At 38.6% G+C, this 26,956-nt stretch overlaps 1 protein-coding gene across 3 annotated transcripts in view; it reads right to left on the bottom strand.

Moving 5' to 3' along the window:
• The window catches only part of ERCC6L2 (ERCC excision repair 6 like 2), a 123,140-nt gene that overhangs the window by 47,108 nt on the left and 49,076 nt on the right, over nucleotides 1–26,956 (bottom strand). For all 3 annotated transcript variants that reach the window (XM_036331414.1, XM_036331417.1, XM_036331416.1), the window contains 4 exons: nucleotides 19,349–19,444; nucleotides 16,124–16,223; nucleotides 6,588–6,740; nucleotides 1,027–1,107 (listed from right to left, as the gene is read on the bottom strand). In XM_036331414.1, the coding sequence (XP_036187307.1) occupies nucleotides 1,027–1,107; nucleotides 6,588–6,740; nucleotides 16,124–16,223; nucleotides 19,349–19,444 (430 nt within the window). The remainder of the gene's footprint in view (nucleotides 1–1,026; nucleotides 1,108–6,587; nucleotides 6,741–16,123; nucleotides 16,224–19,348; nucleotides 19,445–26,956) is intronic.

Below are 26,956 nucleotides of genomic sequence, written 5' to 3'. Positions count from 1 at the left end.
CATCTTTCAGTTTCCTAAAACTGAGGCTTTATTAGTCAGCACTTTGGGGACAGTATTATCTAGCAATACTTCTGTCAACATTTGCTGTTCATGTATTTCTATAAATTAAGAAAAATGTTCACCCCACATTTCAAATCATACCCCTAAAAACAAACAAGAAAAAACCAGCAACAACAATAATTTAAAAATCTACACATAATTTTTACTTTTAAAAGATCTTTTGATAACAAATATAGATTTTTGTATAAGTGAGATGACAAACTACTAAAAAGATAGTAAGATCAAGGACTGAAATAATCTACATAAGAGAATAATTTTGATGTTTGGATTTAATAATCTTAAATACACTTAGATTGCTATTTTCCCATTTAATTTGTTGTCTAGTAAACATCATTTTAAAAGGAGACTTATGGCCCTAACTGGTTTGGCTCAGTGGATAGAGCGTCAGCCTGCGGACTGAGGGTCCCGGGTTCGATTCCGGTCAAGGGCATGTACCTTGGTTGCGGGCACACACCCAGTAGGGGGTGTGCAGGAGGCAGCTGATCCTTGTTTCTCTCATCGATGTTTCTAACTCTCTATCCCTCTCCCTTCCTCTCTGTAAAAAGTAAAAAAAACAACAAAAAAAACCCCAAAACAATTTATGTAATACTTTAAATAATAAAGAATTTAAATTAAAAAAAAAAGAATTCACAGGAATAAAATAAAAAATAAAAAAACTATCAACATGAGAAAAATCATTTTAGCTTGGACTGGTCACTTATACAGAGCATTTAATTTTGGACTTACAGTTTTGTTAGTTAAAATTCCACTGTAGATATAAATGCCCGATGGGTGCTCTTGTTCTTAAGATACAAAATGTTAAATTAGCCTACATTATTAATTTTCCTGACAGTCCTAATTTTGTGTCCTTTTTAAAAGGCATTTTCTTTACACATCAAAAAATGAAGGGGAAAGGGGAGGAACCTTAAGCCTGTCACAGTCCATGTTTTCTAGGCCTTCTGGGCTACAGATTCCAACATTGCTTACTGGTTCTCGGTGCTGTTCTTGAGGTTCCTCTTTCAACCACGTTGTGGCTGTCATGACCCCGGCTTCCACTTGGCCTTCTCTCTATAAAGAATGCAAATAACTGTGTAAAATATGGGGTAAAAAACACCCAGATAAACAACAGCAATGGCATGCGAAAACTTGGCGTTAAGAAAGAGTGCAGCTTGCTTTAGCTCTCTTAGTTATTTTTAAATTTGCTAATTAAGGAACTCATATACACTTTATATAACATTTTAAAATACTCTTAATTCTTAGGTAGTGGAGTGGCACAGCGAAAGCATGCTGGGCCCATAAAATACTCTTAATACTCTTATTCCTTGTTTTAAAGCTTACTTTTTCAGATAGAAAACTAACAGTGCTTTTTAGCCAACTCCATTAAAAGCTCTAGTAGGTAAGAGAGGGTGGGAAAATCTTGTATGTATACATAGAGTAATGACTCCATAATAACCATGTCTATGTAATAATTACAATAAGGACATTGTCTACATTTCAAACAGCACAGATAATGTTGAGTACTGAGAACTTGATATTCTAGCCCAGCCGTGGGCAAACTACGGCCCGCAGGCCAGATCCGGCCCGTTTGAAATGAATAAAACTAAAAAAAAAAAAAGACCGTACCCTTTTATGTAATGATGTTTACTTTGAATTTATATTAGTTCACACAAACACTCCATCCATGCTTTTGTTCCGGCCCTCCGGTCCAGTTTAAGAACCCATTGTGGCCCTCGAGTCAAAAAGTTTGCCCACCCCTGTTCTAGCCTATATTGCTAGTGTATTTATTGTTCATATTTATTAAAATGCTTATTGATTCCTTAGGTATAGCAGTAGACCTCAAAATGAAAAGGCCCATCCTAATATGAAACTTAAAAAGGTCTTAATTATATAACAGGTTTGCTATATCTTTTGGGAAATTATCTATAATAATCAAAGCGTAATATGCAAATCGACCGAACAGCAGAACGACCATCCGGATGACCTTCCGGACATCACGCTATGACACGCACTGGCACCAGGCCAGCCAAGTGATCGCACCCCATGCCTGTCGCCCACAGAGGGAGGCAACTGGTGGTGGTGGTGGTGGGGGGGGTAGAGGGGCAGCGCTGCACAGATGGCAAGCAGTGGCAGCGGTGGGGGTGGGGCCAGCTGCCAGCAGCCCAGGGAAAGAAAGCCCTGATAGGCCCTAATCGCTGGTCAGGACTAGGGACCCTACCTGACAGGTCCTGGATTATGAGAGAGCGCAGGGCCGGGCTGATGGACACCCCCCCTCCCTGTGCATGAATTTTGTGCACTGGACTTCTAGTTTATGCATATAGAGCTTTTGGTATATCATTTAGCAGAGGTATTTAACTGCCTAAATTCTAGAATATTAAATTTTCTTCAAAAGGAAATTAATATATTTCTCTTTTAAGGCTTTATTTGTGGATAGAATACTACCATCACCAGAGTTTCGAATGTCCAGCTTATGAATACATAGGCATACTAATGGCATGGTTCCAGCTACCTGTATCTGTCTGGGCAACAAGTGAGAATTTCCCCTACAGATCTTTAGAGCATGATAAACAGCTCCGAATGCCATACTTTCTCTTCCAATGCCGAGAAGCTATTTCCGCCAAGGAGTGGGGGGCCTCCTGCCCATGACTGACTTTCATCTTTCCAACAGATGCGAAATGGCTGAACAGCTCCAACTGGCAGTACCAGAAACCCTCAAGCAATCAGAACCCCTTTGTGACAGCAAAAGGCAACTGCAATTTTCTGCTGCAGTGCAGCCCAGCACCGTGGAGACATGGTTAACTCCTCTGTTTTTCTCCTACCCTCTGACCCATCACACTATCACCCTGGCCCAAACCACTCCATCTCTGGGCTGATTATTGCATTACCTTCCTGCCTCATTTCTTGCTTCCACTCTTGTACTTCTGCTGTCTAATTCTTTTTTTTAAAATATATTTTATTGATTTTTCACAGAGAGGAAGGGAGAGGGATAGAGAGTTAGAAACATCGATGAGAGAGAAACATCAATCAGCTGCCTCCTGCACACTCCCCACTAGGGATGTGCCTGCAACCCAGGCACATGCCCCCAACCGGAATCGAACCTGGGGCCGTCCAGTCCGCAGGCCGACGCTCTATCCACTGAGCCAAACCGGTTAGGGCATGCTGTCCAATCCTTAATATTTAACCCAGGTACATGCCCCTGACCGGAATCGAACCTGGGGCCGTCCAGTCCGCAGGCTGACGCTCTATCCACTGAGCCAAACCGGTTCGGGCATGCTGTCCAATCCTTAATATTTAACCCAGGTACATGCCCCCAACCGGAATCGAACCTGGGGCCGTCCAGTCCGCAGGCCGACGCTCTATCCACTGAGCCAAACCGGTTAGGGCATGCTGTCCAATCCTTAATATTTAACCCAGGTAATGCAGATCAGACGATGTCATTCTTCTGTTCAGAACCCTGTGATTGCTTGTTGGCTCTTCAAAGTCAGAGTCAAAGTTCCTGTATGCCCTGCTTCCTGTCAGGTCTCTGGCCCCTTCTCGCTCTCTTGCCAACTCCACTCCAGCCCCTCGGGCCTCCTGCCATTTGAAATCATGCTGTGCATTCTCCTCCCTCAGGGCCTTTGCATTTGTTCCTCTGTCCCAATCACATCTTCTTCCCGGTCTCTTCAAAGGATAAGTGAGTCTCACAGTGAGCTCTGCCCTGGCCACCCCATTTACAATTGAGATGTGGTTTCCTGACAGCCTCCCTCCCTATCTCCCTTCCCGCTCTCATTTTTTTTTATTGAAGTACAGTTTACATATAACACTGCACACATTTAAAGTACACAGCATGTGATGTGATACATGTATACACTACAGTATGATTACCACTGCAGCTTTAGCTAACATCTCTAGCATGCCCCATAATGATCATGTGGTGAGAACATTTATGATCTTGTCCCTCAGCAATTCTAAAGTATATAATACAGTAGTATTGACTATAATCACTGTGCTGGGCATTAGATCTCAGAACTTACTCATCTTCTACCTGCTCTATTTTCAGCCTTGGAACCTATCATCATAATATAGTCTAAGCTTCACTTATTTTTTTCTGCTTATTATTTGTCCCCCCACATAGAATTTTTTTATAGGCAGGAGTTTTTTGGGGGTGTATTTTATTCATTTCTGTATACTTAGCTCTATGAACAGTACTTGACATTTAGTATATATTCAATAAATATTTGTGAAATGAACTCTCAACTCTAATTCTAAAGAGAAACTATGATGTAGATTTAATTCAATGAAAAATATAAGTAAATTGTTCAGAAATCATCAGATTAAAAATGTCCTGTAAGTTCTACATCTTAAAACATTTTAAAGGGATTATAGCTTTTAAAAATTAAAATGCATCACTAGAAATGAAATTCATCTTTTATGTTATGATACATGCTTTTATTATAGAGGGCTTAGCATAATCACATTTAAAACACTGTTTGGCCAAAAGCAGCATGAATTGAACCAGGCCTGAATAATTTTAAAATCTCGTTGACAACAAATGAACAATTTTAACTCAATATTTAATAACTGAATGTCAATGATGTGCTTAAACAAAATAAGACCTGGGAGTCCAGTCATGAGTAAATAGACACTCCTGGAAAAGAAATAAGATATACTTGGGACACCCAGAGAACAAGAGCAATTTCTACTTAATAACTCGTCATACTGGTATGTCTTACCTAACACTTGTTTAACCAAAGAATAGGTGGCTATTCTCATAAAATAGAGAACTAAACTACGGCAGAAAATGGCGTAAGTAATATAATGCTAATATATTTTATAATAATTTCAAATTAGAAACATGAATGTCGGCGGGTATGCTGTTTAGTACTCTGAGATAGAGGCAAGGTCTGAAACAGCCCAGGAGGCCAAACAGGGATATTCAACAGATGAGAGAAAAGAAATGGGAAAACGAGTCTGTAACAAGAAACAGCATATTTGAAAACATGAACAAGATCAAAGAAAGGGCCAAAACCGGTTTGGCTCAGTGGATAGAGCGTCGGCCTGCGGACTGAAAGGTCCCAGGTTCGATTCCGGTCAAGGGCATGTACCTGGGTTGCGGGCACATCCCCAGTGGGAGATGTGCAGGAGGCAGCTGATCGATGTTTCTCTCTCATCGATGTTTCTAGCTCTCTATCTCTCTCCCTTCCTCTCTGTAAAAAATCAATAAAATATATTAAAAAAAAAAAAAAAAAAAGATCAAAGAAAGGGACTTTAAATGGGCCACTCAATTCAGAATCAGTTACTATAAAATAAAACTCAGCACAGACACCAGCAATGATACGCCAGTTGTAATAGTCACAGGGTACTAATAATATGCCCTTCCTGTTAGCCATGCATCAGTGTTCACCTACTAGTATTAGGCTAGGGCAGTGACGGCGAACCTTTTGAGCTCGGCGTGTCAGCATTTTGAAAAATCCTAACTTAACTCTGGTGCCGTGTCACATAGAAATTTTTTGATATTTGCAACTGTAGTAAAACAAAGTCTTATATTTTTGATATTTATTTTATATATTTAAATGCCATTTAACAAAGAAAAATCAACCAAAAAAATGAGTTTGCGTGTCACTTCTGACACGCATGTCATAGGTTCGCCATCACCGGGCTAGAGTCATACCACTACTTGCTTAACATATGCTTTCTGTGTTACATGTTCACAATGTAAATGTTCTCTCCCACCTCCCACCAAGATGTTCTAAGTTCTTTAAAGACAAGGACCAATTGTTCCTTGAACTGTTTTTATGGTACCTAATGAATAAATGAAATATAGAGTGTTAAAGTTTTATTACAAAGTCCTGAAAATTAAGGAAAATATCCTTAATTCTAAGATTCGGTTTCTTCATCTATATGAGGGGGGCAGGGGGGTGGTTTGAAAAAAAAATGATAGTCCAGGATTTTATAATACTAAATACCAACTAGAAAATAGGTTAATAGCCTCAGTAGCGTGGTATATTAAAGAATTTAAAAGATTTTTTAAAGGATATAAATATCTCATTTGAAGAATAAGAAACATCTGTATGCTGAGGATGACCACAACTGGGAGAGTCTGAAATATTGGTGTGGAATTTTTACTGGGAACAGAAAACAAAAATCTCCATGAAGACATGAGAGTGCATCTCAGGGAATATTTGGTAACTTTTAATCAAAACACATTTTATACTTTTGTTTATTTAGGAAAGTCTCTCTTTTTTTTTTTTTTTAGTTCCTGACTTCAACAGCTGTTTCAAAATAATAGACTTCTCTTTCCAGTCTGAAAATGGCGTTGGAGGTCACACTATCTAGTATATGTCTGTATTTGTGTGTGTACATTATTTTTTAGTATGCATGGGAAAAATCTTATGATAGAGGTACAATAACTCATTTCTTATTTTTCAAAAAGTAGAAATTGTAAACATACGGCATTTTTTATGAATAAAACCACAAATTTCCCTGAAAAGGCACCAGCAATTATATTTCAAGTTTCCTGAGGGAGAAAACAATGTTTAAAACATTGGAAAGGTCAGAGAACAGTTTCACACCTCCAGGATGTCCTTCGTAAGACAAGACCCTTGGGGCCTCAGTTTGAAGATATTATAGAGTCCAAAAAGCTCTCCTCGATGTTCTTTTGATCCTTGAACTGCTTCAAAATATCGCTTGGCATTTTCGCTTCCAACCACCACACACTGAAGTTGCTAAAACAGAAAAAACACAAGATATTTTTGAAGTGTTTGCTCCAACAATATGTCAGAATTTCCTGGCATTCCATGTATATACACAGCTTTAGCTGGAGCAGGCAGATTCTCCGTAGGGAGGAAATTTTATTTTCCTAGCAGATGTTGCCATTATGGTAAAATAATAATAATCTGGCCAGTCCTATTGAAGAAGACTAGTTTATCAATTTCTACCAACTCAGTCAAGATCACATCTTGAAGGACTATCCACCTGACATGAAATGTTTAATAATATAGGCACACATTTGGGTTCACTTTTCTCCTTTCCCGACTATTATTACAATGGAAACTACTAAAACTGATAGAAATAATTACTACATTACCAAAGTTAAATTATAATCTGAAGTAATCATATGATAACCATATTAGTGTCAAACTAACTGGCCATGGTTACATTGTCAACTAAGAGCAAGAACCCATTTACTGTTTATAAACATTGCATCTTTGAAATAATCTATACTAACAAAAGGGTAATATGCTAATTAGACTGGACATCTTCCAGACAAAGCCATGGTGGTGGGGGCCGAGGCAGAGGTGGTTAGGGGCAATCAGGCTGGCAGGGGAGAGCAATTAGGGGCGATGAGGCTGGCAGGGGAGCAGTTAGGGGCGATCAGGCAGGCAGACAGGCGAGCGGTTAGAAGGCAGTGGTCCCAGATTGCGAGAGGGTGCAGGCCAGGCTGAGGGACACCCTCACTGTGCATGAATTTCATGCACCGGGCCTCTAGTTTTGCATATATAAAGAATATTAACATGGAACCCTTAAGGACATATGCCACTTTTGTATCAATATCAATGTGCCTATTTACTGGCTATTTTTAATGAATGTAATGTAAATATAATCTGATTAACCCCATGTATTTTTAAATTACTTGAAAGAAACAAAAAAATGCACAGAATGAAAACAACTTCAGTCTATTGTTGATAGGATTAGTAAGATATCACATGTTATTGTGATTATCAGAGTTGATTTGTAATGTAATAAATTACTCTAGGCAACTAAAATTATTCTTAATAATAGCTCCTATTTATCAAACACTTACTACATGTGTAGCATTTTTACATTCTCTCATTTAATTCCTTAAACCCTATAAGACATTAACTCCTGTCCTGACCGCTGTGGGTCAGTGGTAGAGCATCAGCCCACGCACTGAAGGGTTGAGGGTTTGATTCCCAGTCAAGGACACATACCTGGGTTGCAGGTTCAATCCCTGGTCCTGATCAGGGCTTGTGTAGGAGACAACCAATCAATGTGTCTTTCTCACATTGATGTTTCTCTCTCTCTCTCTCCTCACACCCCCCCCCACCTCCCTTCCACTCTCTTTAAAAAATGGGAAAAATATCATCAGGTGATGATAAACAATATATAAAATGATGATAATATATATAAAATCTCCTTTTCAGAAATAAAGAAACTGGATTTGCTCTATTTTAGAAATAAAGAAACTTACATTTAGGGCAATTAAGTGCCTTGGCCACAACTACCTAGCTAGGAAGTGTCATTTTTAGAATTTATAGAAATAATATAGGCATACATTTGGGGTGAATCCAAAATTTATTTGCAATAAATAATTTTTCACCTCCAGGATGTTCCTCTTAAAAGAAGACCCTTGTGACCTTAGTTTGAAGAAGTTACGGATCAACATATCAGCTTAATCAATTCAATATCAATGTCCCAGAAGCATGGGCTGCCCTTCTGGGAATACAGAGCCACAGTAGCAGTCGATGAACCAGATGGCCTCATTACTGATGATTGTACCCTCGATACTTACTTTACCTTAAACGTTGTATTATCAGACAGCAGCACTATTAAATATAATTACCAAAAATAATTCGTAAGCATTAAATCTGAATCTTGAAAGTGTAATACCAAAGTTTTATCACAAAACTTATATAAAAGGCATAGTACTTTATACTTAAAATAAGTTTTCCAAAGTGGTTCCAGTAAAAGAAAAGGCAGATGAATCCATCTGTAGGCTAACTATATATATTTTAAACAACACTGGAATTCAAGAGGGTAGGGAAAAAAATAGTAATTGGAAAATGTAGCTTAGTTTCTAGCTTAAGAAAAACTCATATAAGGCAAGAAAATGCTTGGATTTGTTCACAATACAAAAGAAAAGAAGGAATGCTCATCACGTTGAGGATTTCATGACCCCCTCCTCCATTTTTAAGGTCAGCAGTGTGGCATCTTCATGTCCTTCTCTTTGACCCTCTTCTTCTGCCCTCACATCTCCTCTTCTCTGTGTTTGATCCTCCTGCCCTTTCCCCCCATGAGGATCATTGTGATTACATTTGGGCCCACCCAGATAATCCAGGTGCTTTCAGGGGATTAGGATGTGGACATCGTTGTGGACCACTATTCAGTTCACCACAGTGAGAAGTGCAAAAAGAATTATGAGGCCTGTCAAAATGACAGGATTATAGAGGCTTGTCAAAATGACAGGATTATAGAGGCCTGTCAAAATGACAGACGCCACCTTGATAGGGTTCCCACTGGCCAAAAATGATATAGTTTGAATATCAATATAGTCAATTGAGTTGCAATGTTAATGAAGTAGGAAACCATGAGTCCACACAGATTAAATAAATAGAAGAGAAGGGGAAATAAGCTCTCATGGTAGAATGCCAACAAATTTTTAAAAAGCAGGAATAGTGGAAATAGAAAAATCACCATCTGACAATTATCACAGTGGTAGCTGATTCAGGAGGGAATCAGCAGTGAATGCTAAGACCAATGGGTAGAGGTTTGATGAAAGACAGAACATTAGCATAAACATAGAGATTTTCCCATAAAATAGTTATCAATTACAACCAGAAAAAATGGCAACTTGCAGTGGAGAAAGCCAGCAGAAACAAACTTGCTTGGTGATTAAGGTTAACATCACCAACACCGGGGCAGGGCGCCGCCATGTGCCTTCTGACCAATGCAATGAGCAGAGCACAGAACTGCTTCATATTGTTCACGGCCAGGCTTCTGGGCTTGAGTCTGGGCATGAGGAAACATCAATGGACTGATAATGAAGGAGATCCTACACAGGGAAGGCCTATTCTTTAAAACTATCAAGAACATGAAAGCCGAGGAAAGCTTATTCCAGGTGTAAGAAAACTAAATAGACCCAAAAATAATGTAACCATGATCCTGGTTTGGATCCTGAACCAGTTAGGAAAAAGGAAACATTACAAGGACAATTGGTAAAATGTGAATGGGTTCTGTGGATTACAAGGTAATGGATTGCTGTTAGACTGTTAGTTTCTTCACTTGGATAACTGAGTTTTCGAGAGGACAGTGAGGGGAAAAAGCAAGTTGCAGAACAATATGTAAAACTGAGTGTTTATAATGCATAAAATTATTTTTTTATCCTCATCGAGGATGTGTGTATTGATTTAAAGAGAGGGAGGAAAGGAGAGAGAGAGAGAGAGAGAGAGAGAAACATTGATGTGAGAAACATCAATTGGTTGCTTCACACAGGCACTCTGACTGGGGATCAAACCCTCAACGTAGGTATGTGCCCTGACTGGGAATTGAACCCCCAACCTTTTGGTGCATGGGACAATGCTCCAACCAACCGAGCCAACCAACCAGCGCAAGCGTAACACTATTTTATATGTGCATATAAATAGGAGAGTGTCCTTGTTTGGGGGAAAGCCACACTAGACAATTTAGAGGTGAGAAACCAGCAACTTTCAAATGGTTCAGAAAAAGAATAAAGATCATAGCTGAGAGAAAGAGAAAGCAAATGGGGTGAAATGTGAACAACTGGGGAATTTGGATGAAGTTAATTCAGAGTTCTTTGTGCTGTTCTCACAACTCTTCTGTAAATAAAAACTTATTTCTAAATACATTTTTGAAGGCCAAACTTTACATTTCATGCAATGTTCCAAACCTGAAGGACAGTTGCTGTGGACTTGTTCTCTACCTTTTTTTTATTTTATTTTTTTACTTTGTGATTTTTCAGAGAGAGCAAGGGGGAATCATCGATGTGTGGTTCCCCTTACTTGTGCATTCATTGGTTGATTCTTGTATGTGCCCTGACCGGAAGGAACCCACAGCCTGGGTGTATTGAGGCAATGCTCGAACCAACTGAGCTACCCGCAGGCCTTGTTCTCTACGTTCTACATGTTTCTTTTACTTGGGGCCTCTTCCCTTCTTTTCCTTCTGTTCTCTTCTTCAACTATAAGACTGATAATGGTGGCTAACCACTATGCTGGTACAACTGAAACTAATACAAAATAATACTGAATGTAAAATGTAATTTAAATTTTTTTTAACATAAAAAAAATACAAAGGCTGATAATGGAACTTCTAGATCTAGCCGTCATGTTCTCCAACTTTTCTTCCACGTGTTGTTTCTCTGTCTTTTTGCTCTGTAATGTAGAATTCTGTGGCTTTCTTTTAGATGAAAACTTTGCTCTTTGCTACTCAGCCTATCTTTGGAGTTTCTCATTGTTTGGGAATATTCTTCCTGGTACTCTGTTGTTTCCAAGGTCCTACAGCCTCACTTACAATTTGAATATACTCTTTATATTTCTTTCATAATCTCTTCTATTAACTTTGTTTTCTCTGAGGTTACTTCTTTTTTGGAGTGCCTGCATTAGTTCCTACTGCTCCTGTAATATTATCATAAACTCAGTGGTTTTAAAAAACAGAAATGTATTCTCTTACAGCCTGGAGGCCAGGAGTCTGAAATCCGTGTCACTGGGCTGACAATAAGGTTTTGGCAGGGTCATGCCTTCTCCAGTGGCTCTAGGGGAGAAACCATTCCTTGCCTCTTCCAGCTTCTGGTGGCTGCCAGCATTCCTTAGTTTGTGACTCCATCACTCCAGTAACTGCCTCTGTGGTTACGTTGCCTTGTCTTCTATCTGTGTCAGATTTCCCTTTGATTCTTTCTTAAAAGGCCAATTATGATTTAGGCCCCACCTGGATAACCTAGGCTAATCTCCCCATCTCAAAATCACGAGTTTAACCGTAACTGCAAAGACACCTTTTCCCCATATAAAATAGCATTTACAGGCTCCAGGGATTAGGACCTGATATCTTTGAGGACCATTTTCAGTGTTTATTTTCCTAAATTGTTAAATGATTATTTTTGTAGGGTGCTCAACTGTCTTCAAATATTATGCTTATCTCACCCCACTACAGTGATTATTTAAAGTGGGGAGGTGCAATTTTCTGGGCACTGGGAGGAATTTTCTTCTTGATTCCAGCAAAATGTTGCTCTGCCTTGCTTCTTTGCTCCCACTATTTCTAAAGACTGTCTCTCTCGGGGGCAGACACCTCTGCTGGCTGTAATTTGTGCAATGGGATAATGCTGTGAGGGTTAAACCACCTTGTTAGGTCATCAACAATACCCCAGAGAGTGGCTATCACAGTTACCCCCAAGCGCCCTTATTTTTTTTAGCATCTGGTAACTCTAAATTTGGAATATCCAGAAGTTACACCTACCCATTTCAGTAGCTGTTCCTGACTGAGTTTAGTTTGGTTTCTTCCTCTAATCTGATCCCATCTGCTTTCTGGTTTTCAGGGTTCCTTATAATTTCTGGACCACAGAGTAAACTTTTCTTGTTTTCCAACATTTTTACAGGTGTTTTTTTGTTTTGTTTTTTCTAGAAGTTATTTTTGGATATTTATTTTCCCCCAAAGATCTGAGAAACACGTGGGCGGCTAGCGTGTGTATGCCATATGTACCCTTGGTTCAAAGTCCAATCAATCTTTTAAATCACATTTAAGTTCCTCACATGATTGCCATCTTATATTTACTTGTGCTTTCCAAGTTGTATGGCTGAATCTTCCCTAAGTGGCTCACATTTAAAAAGTATTTTACTAAATAACTAGATCCTACAAAGTTCTAAAAACTTAAATTATTCTCATCTTCTGAAGCCTTTTTATTATATAGTATATAATATACATTATATAACAGGCCATTTTATCTCATTATAGTCAGATGAATAGTTAAAAACTACATACAGGGTAGGACAAAATTTAGGCTTACAGTTGCGAGTACACGAAACACAGAGCTTATTCTTGTATTATTTATTAATTATTATATTATTTTCCATATGAACAAGTGTAAACCTGCTTCTGCCCCACCCTGTACATATGTAGTAGTGTAAGAACTGCTCCTAAGTTGAAAAAATAATATTCTACTTTTTTCCAAGATTGGTTAAACATGTTTAAAAAAATAATTTTTTAAGTAGTTGTGCTATACCAGGGAACAAAAAGATGAAAGGCTTCTTATAGAGCTAAATGCTTTAAGAGAAAACAAAAACTGCTGTGTACAGATCTATTTTTAGAATTAAGAAAACAGCATTAATTTAAGATTGGATCATTCTTAGGTTAACTACCACCACATGTGGCAGATGTTTGCTCTTAAAGAAATGCCAGCTAAATATATAGGGAGTAATTCAAATTTAACATTTATAATTAAACTTGAACCTCATTCCAAATCTTCTCAAGTCAGCAATTATAAACTAAATAAACCTTGTTTACTTAGAGGCATAGCTGGAATAGTAATTGATACCCTAAGGATATTAAAGAATTAATGCAATTTTAGATAAATACTAAAAGCACCAGCGCAGTAGTCAGGGCTCCTGAGCCCTATAATTCTATTTACTGGGGTGGCTCTGGAACCCAGTTTCATTATGTACAACATGAAACAGTCGCATTCGCTATCTCTAAGGCATTTCTCACTTTTTTTCATGTCATGGGAAATATAGAAAATGGCAACTTATGTAACATACGAACATTTACCTGGAATAAACAGAGGTTGTTACTCAAAGCTGGCTTTGACCATCTTGCTGCTTTGAGTTGTGGGATGGGTGTCTCAGGGCACCTGTATCCCACCTGTGGCATATCATTATGTCTTGGTCCACAGTCTGGGAAACCGTGACCTCGCTACTCTGTTTGTGCTGTACACACTAGTTGTGCTGGCACTTCTTGGAGCTTGTTAAGAATGAGTACCTTGCCTGGCCGGTGTGGCTCAGTGGTTGAGTACTGACCTATGAACCAGGAGGTCACAGTTTGATTCTGGGTCAGGGTACCTGTCTGGGTTGTGGGCCCAATCACTGGTGTGGGGTGTGCAGGAGGCACCGATCAGTGCTTCTCTCTCATCACTGATGTTTCTATTTCTCTCTCCCTCTCCTTTCCTCTCTGAAATCAATAAAAATATATATATTTTTTAAATGCAGAATCTTGGGCTCCACCCAGACCGACTAAATCAGAAGCTGTGTTTTAAGGATCCCCTAGATCAGTGGTCGGCAAACTGTGGGTCGGCAAACTGTGGCTCGGCAAACCGCGGCTCACGAGCCACATGCGGCTCTTTGGCCCCTTGAGTGTGGCTCTTCCACAAAATACCAATTTCTGCGCATGGGCCATGAAGTTTCAATCACACTGTACGTGCGCGCCTGCACTTGGTATTTTGTGGAAGAGCCACACACAAAGGGCCAAAGAGCCGCATGTGGCTCGCGAGCCGCAGTTTGTCGACCATGGCCCTAGATGATTCATGTGCACATTAAAGTTTAAGAAGTATTGCTGTAAGAAACTTTCAGCTCTAAAATTCAATGAACTTAAGGATCTGTTTTATAGAAGTACTAGTGGCCTGGTGCACAGATTTGTGCACATTGAAAGGAAATTAATTAAAAGAAATATTTTAATATTGCTATTCGCCATTTTTCTATAATGGAAGTGTCAACCAATTCACGATTGACAATGACAGATCAAAACCCACATGTGTGATTGGCACCAGTGAGAGCTTTATATGTATTGTGCATGCGCGAGTCAACTTAGCCTTTTATATGTTTAGATAAACTTGTTTAACACGTTAAGCGCCCAGTCAGTCATTGGTGACTGACACTATACTTTCTGCCCGGAAGATAAAACAGGCTGGGCACTTAAGGTGTTAATTAGACCTGCTTTCTGATTTAGCTAAATTTTTTCCAGTCCAGTGAAGTACCCCAACTTCTCTTTCAGGTAATTGTCAGCAACACAGCAGTAAATATCAACATGAAGCAGATTATTATTGTAGATCACACAGGGAGAACAAAGGGTAAAATATTTAACTGCAGCAGTGTTTGACTATATTCTGTGCAGTGAGAAAACCTGAAGTCATTTTCAAGTTCCACTATTTCTTATTTCTTTTCAGTGGGGTCAAGTTTCTAAACTTTCTAAATCTCCATTTCTGGATAATGAAAAGAAAATAGGATTCTACCGAGTCTCCTATCTACCTACTCCAGGATTTCTGTGAGGATCAAATGAGATGAGGCACATGAAAACACTTTACAGACATTTGGTTACAGTGTGAAATGTTTGCACCTGGCTATAAAGCAAGTCAGGTTGCTGGGCTAAAGAAACTCCAAGGAAGCTAGTTGCTAGGGAGAGGAAGCAAGGCGTTGCTACATGATGTCATTACTCGGCGCCCACAGCAACCATTTCTGGGCTAGGCTGGGCTGTGGGCTGCATTTTGTGCCATGGGGTCTTGGCAGCATTGGCTGCGATTTGGTGGGGTGTCGCTCTGGGGTGGTAGTGGGGCTTGTGTCCCACTTGGAGGAAGCCAAGTGTTGGTTTGTCAGCGCCAGGTCCATGGTGCCATTTATTTTTAAATGGCCAGTGCGCGTCATGGCAGCTCCTGTGTTGAGCATCTGCCCCCTGGTGGTTAGTGCACGTCATAGCTACTGGTCAAAGTGTCTTCCTCCTGGTGGTCATTGCGCGTTGTAGCTACCAGTCGGAGGGAAGGACGGACACTTAGCCTTTTATATATATAAACTAGAGGCCCAGTGCACGAAATTCGTGCACGGGTAGGGTCCCTAGGCCTGGCCAGCGACCGGGGCTGTCCTTCCCCTGGCTACCGGCTGCTGGCCGGGGCCTTCCTTCATTCCGCGCCACCCCCTGGTGGTCTGTGCATGTCATAGCAAGCAGTCGAACTCCTGGTCGGCTGAACTCCCGAGGGGACAATTTGCATATTAGCCTTTTGTTATATAGGATATTCTAGAGCAGTGGTTCTCAACCTATGGGTCACGACCCCTTTGGCGGTCGAATGACCCTTTCACAGGGGTCGCCTAAGACTATCCTGCATATCAGATATTTACATTATGATTCTAACAGTAGCAACATTACAGTTATGAAGTAGCAACGAAAATAATTTTATGGTTGGGTCACAACATGAGGAACTGACATGTTTAAAGGGCCAGAAGGTTGAGAACCACTGTTCTAGAGTATATTTCATAATCTTAACAAATGCCATATTACAGTTAGGATAAAATTTAAAATATATTTTTACACATATTTGTTCCTAATTTTTGAAAACAGGCAAATGTTTATTTTTTAATTAAAAGAAGAGAAATATATTTACCTGTTTGTATACCTGCCGTAAGTACATGATCTCCTCCACAGTTCCCAAGGATATCAGCCTAAACACTTTGACATCTCTGCATTGCCCAATCCTGTATGCTCTGCAAAAATATTAAGAACAAAAGCAAACAAAAATCAGGTGAAACAACTTTGGGTTCAGGCAATATCTTTTGGACATAAAAATGGAAGATTACTGAAATTTTAATTTAAAAAGAAACATTTTATGCTTATATATCAGGGGTTCTCAAACTACGGCCCGCGGGCCACATGCAAATACAAATATTGTATTTGTTCCCGTTTTGTTTTTTTACTTCAAAATAAGATATGTGCAGTGTGCATAGGAATTTGTTCATAGTTTTTTTTTAAACTATAGTCCGGCCCTCTAACGGTCTGAGGGACAGTGAACTGGTCCCCTGTTTAAAAAGTTTGAGGACCCCTGTTATATATGCTATACTATTTAATAATAGTGCAAAATAGAAATTCATATAAAAAGCCCAGTCATGGAAAAGTATTACAAAAAAATATACATATCAACTTTATTTCTGTTACAAATATTAGCTTTTATTATCCAAAAATTTTTCTTAAATTCAGATTTTTCTTTTATTGTAATCTTAAGCTTAAACTTATGAATGTTTCCAAATCATTACATTTATATAAAATTCTCAAAAATGCAAACTAATGATAGAAAGCAGATCACTGGCTGCTCGGGAATAGGGACTTGGGGAGGGGCTGGAGAGGGACTATAAAGTAGTATGGACGAAAGGGCCACATGCTCACCTGACAAGCTCAGGAAAGGCCTGCATGGTGGTCTTGCAAACTCAAAAACCTAAAGTCACCACAAACAATGGTCTGAAATTTAACTAAAAGCAGTTATGGTGGGTAGTCACCTCCTAGCCCTGTATCTTCCCTGACAAGGTCGACCTTTACCTTAACTGAGCTTAATAACTTTTTGCATCTATGATAACATATCATTGAAATGTCAGGGTAACTTGTAACTCCCCTTTTTCCGGGACCCCTCAGGGTACAACCAAATGCCCTGGGCTCCAGGACAGAGACACAAATTCCTTCGTTGTTACTGTTATCACGTTAATTGACTATAAACTGTCCTGTACCCATCCACGTAATGTGTCTATCATTTCACTTTTTATCCAATCCTAGAGGTTTCTGGCCCCCTTTGCTTTCTCCCGCCTCCCTAATCTATAAAACAAGGTGAGAGACAGCCATTCTCTGGAGCATTATCCCAATTGGCTAAGACTCTGCTCCCCGGCAGCTGTTGATAGCGTGGCTCAAATAAGCTCACAAACTTCTTCACAGGTTTGGGTGCTTTTGCATTACCAGTAGCAGAAGAGAAATTTGTGTATGGGGGGGGGGGGTGATGTATAGTGACTATTTCTTAGTGTGGTGATGGTTTCATTTGTACATATATATCAAAACTTATCAATTGTACACTTTAAACATGTGCAGTTTATTGTGTATTAATTATATCTCAATGAAACTGTTTTGTTTAAAGAAAAAAAAATCTGGGTAAAAGCAGTTAATCAACTGGTAAGGCTATGAAAGTGCAGACTGGTGGTCCTCATCCAGAGATTTCCCTGGGGGCTGTCTGCCTGAATCACTCAGTTGACTAGTACCCCAGGTGTTTTGGTAGGAACCACAGTGCTAATTAAAACTCTAACCTGACTCACAACACTGGTTAACTATGGTTCTAGTACCTGCAGGTTCTCCCAGGTGGAGCTTTAACAGATGCTCTGAATGAGGTCATCTTCTCCTAAATACCTGTTACAGTCCCGGCAGGGGGGTGGTGGGAGGGTATGTGCCAGGCCATACTGTCTCATGCTTGGAAATGTTACAATCTGGGGGTATATGATTTTGACCTTGTAAAGTTACCCTGTGTTGTTATAGTTGGTGCTCCTTGTGCCTCCGTCACCCCCTCGTCCTCACAGAGAAAGGCTTTACAAGAGGGTATCATGGGTTCCAAAAATCTTATACCTCCACAGGGGAATGGGGGCTCCTATGACACAGCTCAGAGAATGGTAGGTGACTGCAGTGCCACTTCCATCCTGCAGCCTAGACACAGAGAGGCTCACAATCCCTTTCTCTCCCACCATGGATCTGGGGTCTAAAATTTTTTTAAATGGATTTAAGGAAAGTCTTTTGGGTGTACAGCCATCTAATTATTATCCAATTGTTTGGTGAATGGGATAGATTGTTAGAGTACATACTAGAGGACCAGTGCATGAAATTTGTGCACTGGGGGGTGGGGGGGGGTGTGTCCCTCAGCCTGGTCTGTGCTCTCTCTCAGTCCGGGACCCCTCAGGGGATAGCTGGCAGTCAGACATCCTTCTTGCAGTGTGGGACCCCTTACTCCTTACTGCCCACCTGCAGCGGAGGCGGGAGAGGCTCCTGCCACTGCCGCTGTACTCACCAGCTGTAAGCCCAGCTTCTGGCTGAGCAGCGCTCCCTCTGTGGGAGTGCACTGACCACCAGGGAGCAGCTCCTGTGTTGAGCATCTGCTCCCTGGTGGTCAGTGTGTGTCATAGTGATTGGTAGTTCCACCATTTGGTCGATTTGCATATCAGCCTTTTATTATATAGGATGTCACAAATTATTGCTCTATTGTATCATATACCCATTAACATAAATTTCTTTGTTGATAAACTATTTCATATTTTTGTCTTTATTTTTATAAATAATTTTATCTCCTTCTTTCTCACTCTGGCATCTTTTGGCATTTCTCTTTATCTTTGGAATGCATAAATATCACGAAGATGTAGCTATGTATGTTTTCTCTCCTGTCCAGGTCATTATTTATGTTCTAAAATATTCATTTTTTCCTCTGTGCTCTCTGTCAACTTTGGATTGTGGTTTTACTCTGCTGGTTTCTTGATCACACAGATTCTGTTTTCATTCTCTATTTCAGGAGTTTCTCAAAACTTCTAATCTACCAGCAGTGACCGCTCCTATTTTCCTGAAGTACTGTGGACGTATTCTTTCTTCTTAAATCAATTCTGACATAATAATGGGACTTTGAGATGAATGGAAAATAAATAGCTATCAGCCTGCCAGTTGGATTCAGAAATCCATGGTTATCTTAAATGGAGTTTTTTTAAAACAAGGTTTTCCCTATCTTCTAATCACAGTCATATGATAAGCAACCTAAACAATTCAGAAAAGAGGTTAGGTTAAAAGTATTTTTAGGTCAGTTTACATTTTGTCAGTATTATACCTGTCAATGGCCTGAAGATCATTGGCTGGATTCCATGTAGGATCAAATAATACAACAACATTGGCACCAACAAAATTGAGGCCTAGTCCACCAGCCCTGGAGGAAACAGAAAGAACATATTAAAACAGCAAAGTAATAATTGTTGTTCTATAACTCAACTGTGCCAGATTTCTACAACAAATCAACACAGCATTACACTCACATCATAAAAGGTGATTAAAACACAAATATTCCACAAATGAAATAGCTATGAAATATTATTTTTCTACCACTCTAGAATATCCCTAAAAAATTTGACCATTACAGTCCATGTAAGTAGACTATGCTGCTTATAGTTGAGTATTATTTCTGTAAGGTTTTCCTAACATAATTTTAAAAAAACTATTAGTATATTGCAGCTAAGTAAAGTAATATACACATTTTTAAAAATCAAGCCAGGAGTAGATATACTTTGTCTTTTTCTTCCCACTGTGTGCAAACCCTGGATATTATATATAAAATAAACATAAGACAGTGAAGAGTAGAGAGAGCACAGACTGCCTAGGAACTACAAAACATGAGGAATGACATGACAGTGAGTTTCCTGTGTGTGGTTTCTTTTCCTGCCTAATATATCCCAGACTGAGTTCTGGAGAAGCTAGTGAACTGGAAATGCTAACAGTCACAGACCAAAAAGGCCCCAAGTAAATCCTTCTTCCTTTAGCTAAAGAACCAGGAAAGATGTATCCCTTTAAGACAGAAATACGTTAGACAATAACCAGTCTATTCCTGTAAACACCATGGGGAAAAAATCTGTGGCCCCACCCTCAGCCTGGCCAGGAAAGGCTAAGTGAGGAGACTAAACTTCCACGCTTGCTTGAATGTAATGAAGCACCGTTAGCCCCCGGAGGCGTGGTATCAGAGAAGACTGATTAAGAAGCTAGGACTTCCATTTCTTCTTAACCAGGCCCCCCTCTGAAGTATCGGTGGGGGTCAACTAGAAAATATTAATGAGCCACCTCACTCCCAGGATGTCAACCGAGGCCCAGTAGAAAACATGGATTTCCATCCCTATGTGGCTGGTATGGTATCTGGGTAAATCAGATTTAAATATCATATAAAGTTTTAGAACATAATACAAAGAATACCCAGCACATAATAAAAAATTACTGGTTATACCAAGATCCAAGACAATCTCAATGTGAAAAGGAGACAAACAACAGATGACGACAATGAATCAGATGTTGGAATTATCTAACAAGAATTTCAATGCAATCATAATAAAAATGCTTTGATAAGAAATTACAAATATGCTTGAAAAAAGTAAAAATAGAAAGTCTCAGCAAAGAAAGAAAGGATATAAAGAAAAACCAAGTGAAAATTTTAGAACTGAAAAATAACTGAATCACAAAATTTGATGGAATGGACCTGACAGTACAGTGGAGATAACAGAGAACAGAGCCAGAAACACGAGAACAGGTCAATGCTATTTACCCCATATGAACAACAGAAAGAAATATACTGAAAAAAAATGAACATAGTCTTAGAGATCTGAGGGACAATAACACTCATATTATTATAGTCTCAGAATGAAAAGTATTTGAAGACATATGGTTAAAACTTGCCAAATTTGGGAAAAGCCATAAACCTAGATTCAAGAAGTTATATGGAACTCTAAAATGGATAAACCCCAAGGAATCCATGTCAAGACACATCATAAACTTCTGAAAACAAAAGACAAAGAAAAACTCTTGAAAGCAATAAGAGAGAAATGACACACTACTTTTAGGGAAAACCGACTCAAAAGACAGTCGATTTCTCATCAAAAACCATGAAGGTCAGAGGCAGCTGGACATTTTTCAAATGTTTAAAAACTGTCAATCCAGAATTCTATATCCAGCAAAATATCCTTCAGGAATGAAAGGGGAATCATGGCATTCTTTAATTAAGATAAAAACTAAGAGAATTTGTCAACGACAGACTCAAAGGAGGAAAAATAAAAACTCCACAAAACTGAAAAACCATCCAATATCAAATCTTGTCAAATTTAGCTCAAAAAATGTATTTCTCTAGTTCCTTCTACATTTCTATTTTCCCTGCCCTATTTCAAGCCCTTATTATATCTCACCTGTAAGTATTATTTCATTGGCTTCTTAACTGTCTTCCCTTACCTCAGATCTTAAATCCATTCTCATTATTACATAAAATTATTTTAAGCACAGAATATAACAGCTAGGTATGCCACTCCTCTGTTTTAACCCCCAATTCTTATCCACCAGAGACCAGCTCTTGTATTCTTAGACTTTATCTCCCAGAACTACCACTATATTTAAAGTTGTCTCCATGCCCTACTTGTGATTTTCTTTGCTCTCTTCTTTGCCTGGCTAACTTCTACTTGTCCTTCAACATTGCTAAGGAAGGATGAACTAAATATTTCTCCTTTGTGCTTCCTCTGATTGGCATTTAGCATATTGAAGCCACCCTTTCACATATTTCTTAACTAGTCTCTCATATTTTTTTAGTTAAACTTTAAAAGAGCTGAGTCAGAACATTTACATCTTTTCTTCTCCAGGACCTGTCACAGAACACTCAGTTAAATTAACTAATAACTCCTCCTATTTAGTCACATACTCAGGTCTTCCCTCCATGTATCCTAAGCTCTAACCATTTAAATTCCCTGGTCATTTTTGTACGAAGGCTATTATCTCTGCCTGAAATGCCCTTTATTTAAACCTGCTTTCCCTTCTAATGAAATCTTATCTATAATAGGCCAGTTTAAACATCACCATCCTTTTATGCTCTTTCTTGACATGCCTATTCTTTAAAAGCTCATGGAACTTTACACATAACTCCAGTAAAGCATATATTACTCATAATGCTCTGTAGAGGCAAAAAAAAAAAAAAATCTGTTATTTTTCTTATCCTACATTAACACTAGATTGCCCAAGGAAGTCATTTTGACTGCTTTTTAATTTCAATTAGAAAAACAATTATGTATATAAGGATACAATGTCTTAGAATTTTGTGACTTTTTGTACAACATATAAATGCGTTTATTAATAATTGTAGTTACCTCCTCCTCCTTCATTTCCGGTATATATATATATGTGTTATACCTATATTGCCCAAAAGCAGTCATTTTGACCGCTTGGGAAATTTTGGACTCTTATTATTGAATTGAGTAAATTTCTTATATGACCAGTTCGGCTCTGTATTGAAATAACAGTTTTCATTTTTTTTCGATTACCGTCACATGATAACATACAAGTACATGATAAATTGTCGATACTTGATAAGTTGCAGTTGCTCAATAAGCTAAACTAGTACTTGTTATTCGAATCTTTATGCAGTGATACTTGTTCTAATAAGTTGTTTCTTTTATTTCTTTTGCGCCCTAAATTCATGAAAGAAATGTCGACTAGAAGTGAGTTATTGGAAAAGCTAAGGAACATAAGTGAAGAGTGCTCCGATATTATTCTTTCACAATGCAGTCATTTTGACTGCTTTTGGGCAATATAGGTATATACTAACTTTCAGTCTTTCTAGTGTTAAAAATGGGTAAATTAGTGGAGTGGGTGGGACTTAGACACAAAATAAGCAGAACAGAAGTTAAAAGTTTATCTAGTATTGTGATGGAAAAAAGTGAAGAAACAAGGTTCATAAGATTATATAATTAGATAATTATAAGAAAAATCAACAAGATACATCCAAAATAAAAATTTAAATTAAGAAATATTTTCCAACATTTAAATGAACAACACCAACAATAAATGCAACCGACTGCTTCAGTTAGTTTCCTGAAATTAAGGTCTGACATGAATTATCTCAGATGCCTATCTAAGCCGCAGGAAGGCCTCTCCCAGGAGGTTCTGAAGACGTAACTGAAGGCTGGCTGGGTGACAGCAGAGGCAAAGCTCCTTCACCTAAAAAAATCTCTAAGCTCCGTCTCTGGAGATGAGATGATTCTGTTTCATGATAATGCAACTCAGAGTCCTAAACTTTAAAATCTGTAACTCTGTTGTTATATGACTAAAAGCAAAGGTCTACTCCTTAAGCAAGAAAACAAAATATAGACCTTTTCAAGCTGAGGACTGGTATTAATACAGACCCATAATGAGCATGAAAGCTAATCATGCCTTAGATCTTTCTATTTTCACATCAAATAAGCATATAAAAAATTATACTTTAACTATATGTTAATATTCCATAAAAATGCCTTCAGTGAATTAAGTTTTATTGTTAGGTGTTAACTATTATAAAGGGTGAAATGAAATATTCACTTGAATAATATTTATGTGAAAATCTAAATAAATGTAGAGATACTATGTTCATGGATAGGAAGGCTCAATATCATAAAAATGCCAATTTTTTAAAGTAATTTATAAATTCAGTGATTCCAAAAAAAATTCTAACCCAAGGGAAATTGCCAGATGACCCTTCTCTAATTAACTGAATGAGATGATTATAAAAAACTAGGCTTTGAGGTACTGATATTCCAGAATAAAGATAATTTAGAGAAGAAAAGAGCTTGGAAAGCAAGAAAATTTTTAGATAAAAATTATTTCAAGTAAAATAATCAGATTTAAAAAAAGATTGGAAAATGACATTTCTCAGAATATAGAGCAAAAAGATAACAAAATGGAACATGAATGAAAAGTTCAGAGATTTAAATAATCCATATGGGAGCTCTAAGATCTGACAACCTGGAATGCGAGAGGAAGAGAGATACTGGAAAAATAGAAGAGACACCATCGACAAAGAAATAATCCAAGAGAATTTTCTAGAGTTGAAAAAGAAAACAAGCCTTCAGATTGTGCCAGCACAAGAAATGAACAAAGATCCACACCAAGACTCAAATATCACTATAAAATTTCAGAATACCACAGATGAAAAGGAACTCTTGTGAGTTACCAAAAAAGAATGAGAGTCAGATTGGCCTTAGACATCTATTAAGCAACATTAAATACCTGAAAACAGTGCTTTAATAACCTTCCATAACCAGTCAGGAAATTATTTTCAATTTAGAACTTAGGTGGCCAAAGCAGCAATTAAGTGAGAGGGCACATAAAAGACATTTTCAGATATTCAAAGATGCAGAAAATTTATTTTCTATAATCCTGACTTAAAAAATTAATTGAAGATATTCTCCAGTGAAACAAGGAGGCAAACCAAGAATGAAAATGGCATAAAATTCAGGAAAAGTGGATCCATGCAAAAAAGCAGTGAAAGAAAATTTCAAGATAACAGTTCTTTATCAGGACTGGAGAACAATCAGTCCAGATTAAAACCAGAGTACAAAAGACTTCAGGAGCAAGTTCTTCAGGATACAGAGGAGTCAAAAGAAGAGAAAGCGTGATGGTGAATTAGTAATATATTGAAGACTATTACTACTATAAAAGGCAAAAATATATGGAAGGTAAAGCATTAAGAAAATTAGGATTAAAATATGAAGTACACTTAACTGTGTAAACATAAGATGATGCTGGAAGTGTTAGAAGAGAGAACTCATTTGAGGTTGATGTTAAGACTGTTCTCCTTGAACTGGCCAAGAGGTCACAAACATTCAGAGAAATTACCTTAGCGTTCTGTGGTCCAGCATTAAACAATGTTTACAAAATCATAATAATGTAAATGCTGTTTTTTAGCCTCTAAATTTTAGAGGCAATCTATCGGTAGAGCATGAAAGACTTAGTTATTTTTGCAGGACTCCGAAAATTTCTAATATCTCTGATGAGGTAACAGTTAAAATAGTTGACAGATAATATGAATTGGTGACAAAAGTAGAAGAAATGGTAGATGCTAATGCTAATACCACTCATTACAAACATTTAGAAGATACTGTAGGAAGTAAATGGACTAAAACATTAAAAATTAAGGAACATTATTTAAAGTTACTAAAGTATTTATAGACATACTAGAGGCCTGGCGCACGAAAATCATGCACTGGAGGGGGGGAGGTCCCTCAGCATGGCCTGTGTCCTCTCGCAGTCCAGGACCCCTCAGGGGATGTCCACCTGCCAGCTTAGGCCCGATCCCCGCCACCCCCCCCCCCCAACCGGGATTGGGCCTAAGCCAGCAGTCAGACATCCCTCTTGTAGTCTGGGGCTCTAGAAGTCTGGGACTCCTCACTCCTTACTGCCTGCCTGCAGCCGAGGCGGGAGAGGCTCCTGCCACTGCTGCTGTGCTTGCTGCGCTCACCAGCCGTGAGCCTGGCTTCTGGCTAAGCGGTACTCCCCCTGTGGGAGTGCACTGATCACCAGGGGGCAGTTCCTGTGTGGGGCCAGGGAGGGATGCAGAGGTTGGCTAGTCGGGGAGGAACTGCGGGAGGGCTCCAGGGTGTGCCCAGCCTGTCCCACTCAGTCCCAATCAGCCAGACCCCAGCAGCAAGCTAACCTATCGATTGGAGCGTCTGCCCCCTGGTGGTCAGTGCACGTCATAGCAACTGGTCGACCGGTCAACTGTCTGCCCCCTGGTGGTTAGTGCACATCATAGTGAGTGGTTGAGTGGCCTTAGCATTATCATTAGCATATTATGCTTTGATTGGTTGAATGGCCCACTGGACACTTAGCATATTAGGCTTTTATTATATAGGATAATAAAAATAATAAGGGCTTTGTTAAAGGTGGGGAGAGAGTAGCATAAGCAGACCAAGTCCTCCTCTCTCATAACAGAATCCAAGCTGTGTAATGTTGATAAATGAAAAGAAAATGAAGACTTAGTATTCTGGCAAAATAATGGAATAAGCTAATGTGATAATTCTGCTACACATCTAGAAATTAAATATAAACTATTGCAAAATGAGAAAAACAAAACAAAAACTGAGCTTATTTATGTCTTTTGCAAAACACAGCTGAAGAATGTATTTATTATGTTATGTAAGATTCTTTACTGTGTAAAGACTTATGCAACGAATTACTCCTTGAATTCAGTCACAGGAAAACGGGAATCTAAAACTCTTCCCTTCCCTTAGTTGGGATGCCAAGCAGAAGTCAAAGCAAAACCACAGCAGTGGAAAACTCCAACCAAAGGATCTCCAAGGAGGAAGAAGACCCACTGACGATAAGCTCAAAATAAAAAATGTGAAAATTTGTGAAGATGCCATCTACCATAAGCAAGAGCCAGAGGAAACATCAAATAGAAGGGTTAGCACCTCCAAGTACAGGAGTTAACAGAGCAAAAATGCCATTCAAAAGGAATTTTTTCAAAAAAGATTAAAATTACTAAAGAATTAAAAGAAAGGCTAGAAACCATAAAGAACAAAATATGAGTAAAAATAATCAGGCAGATTTGAAAAATATCAAATAGAACTAAACATAAAAAGTACAGTCTTTAAAAATTCAATGGATGGATTAAATAGCAATTTCTAATACAGTTGAAGAGATAATTAGGAGTTTATGGCAGATGACATCAAATTAGATTGAGGGTGAACTGACTGAGAGATGACTGCTTACAAACAGTTCTGTACTATTTGAACTGTTGAAAGCATTTATTACTTTGAAAAACGTTACTTATAAATTAATATGCAGTTTTTAATTTAAATTAACTGAAGACAGTATTCTGTCATTTATTGCTTTGAAAGAACTCGGGTGAGAAATTATAACTTGAATTCATTCACAGGAAATTGGGAAT

Source organism: Myotis myotis, unplaced genomic scaffold (assembly GCF_014108235.1).
Source record: "Myotis myotis isolate mMyoMyo1 unplaced genomic scaffold, mMyoMyo1.p scaffold_m19_p_12, whole genome shotgun sequence".
NCBI lineage: Eukaryota > Metazoa > Chordata > Mammalia > Chiroptera > Vespertilionidae > Myotis > Myotis myotis.
Note: the sequence above shows the minus strand (reverse complement) of the source record. Positions and strands in the feature narration are given on the sequence as shown.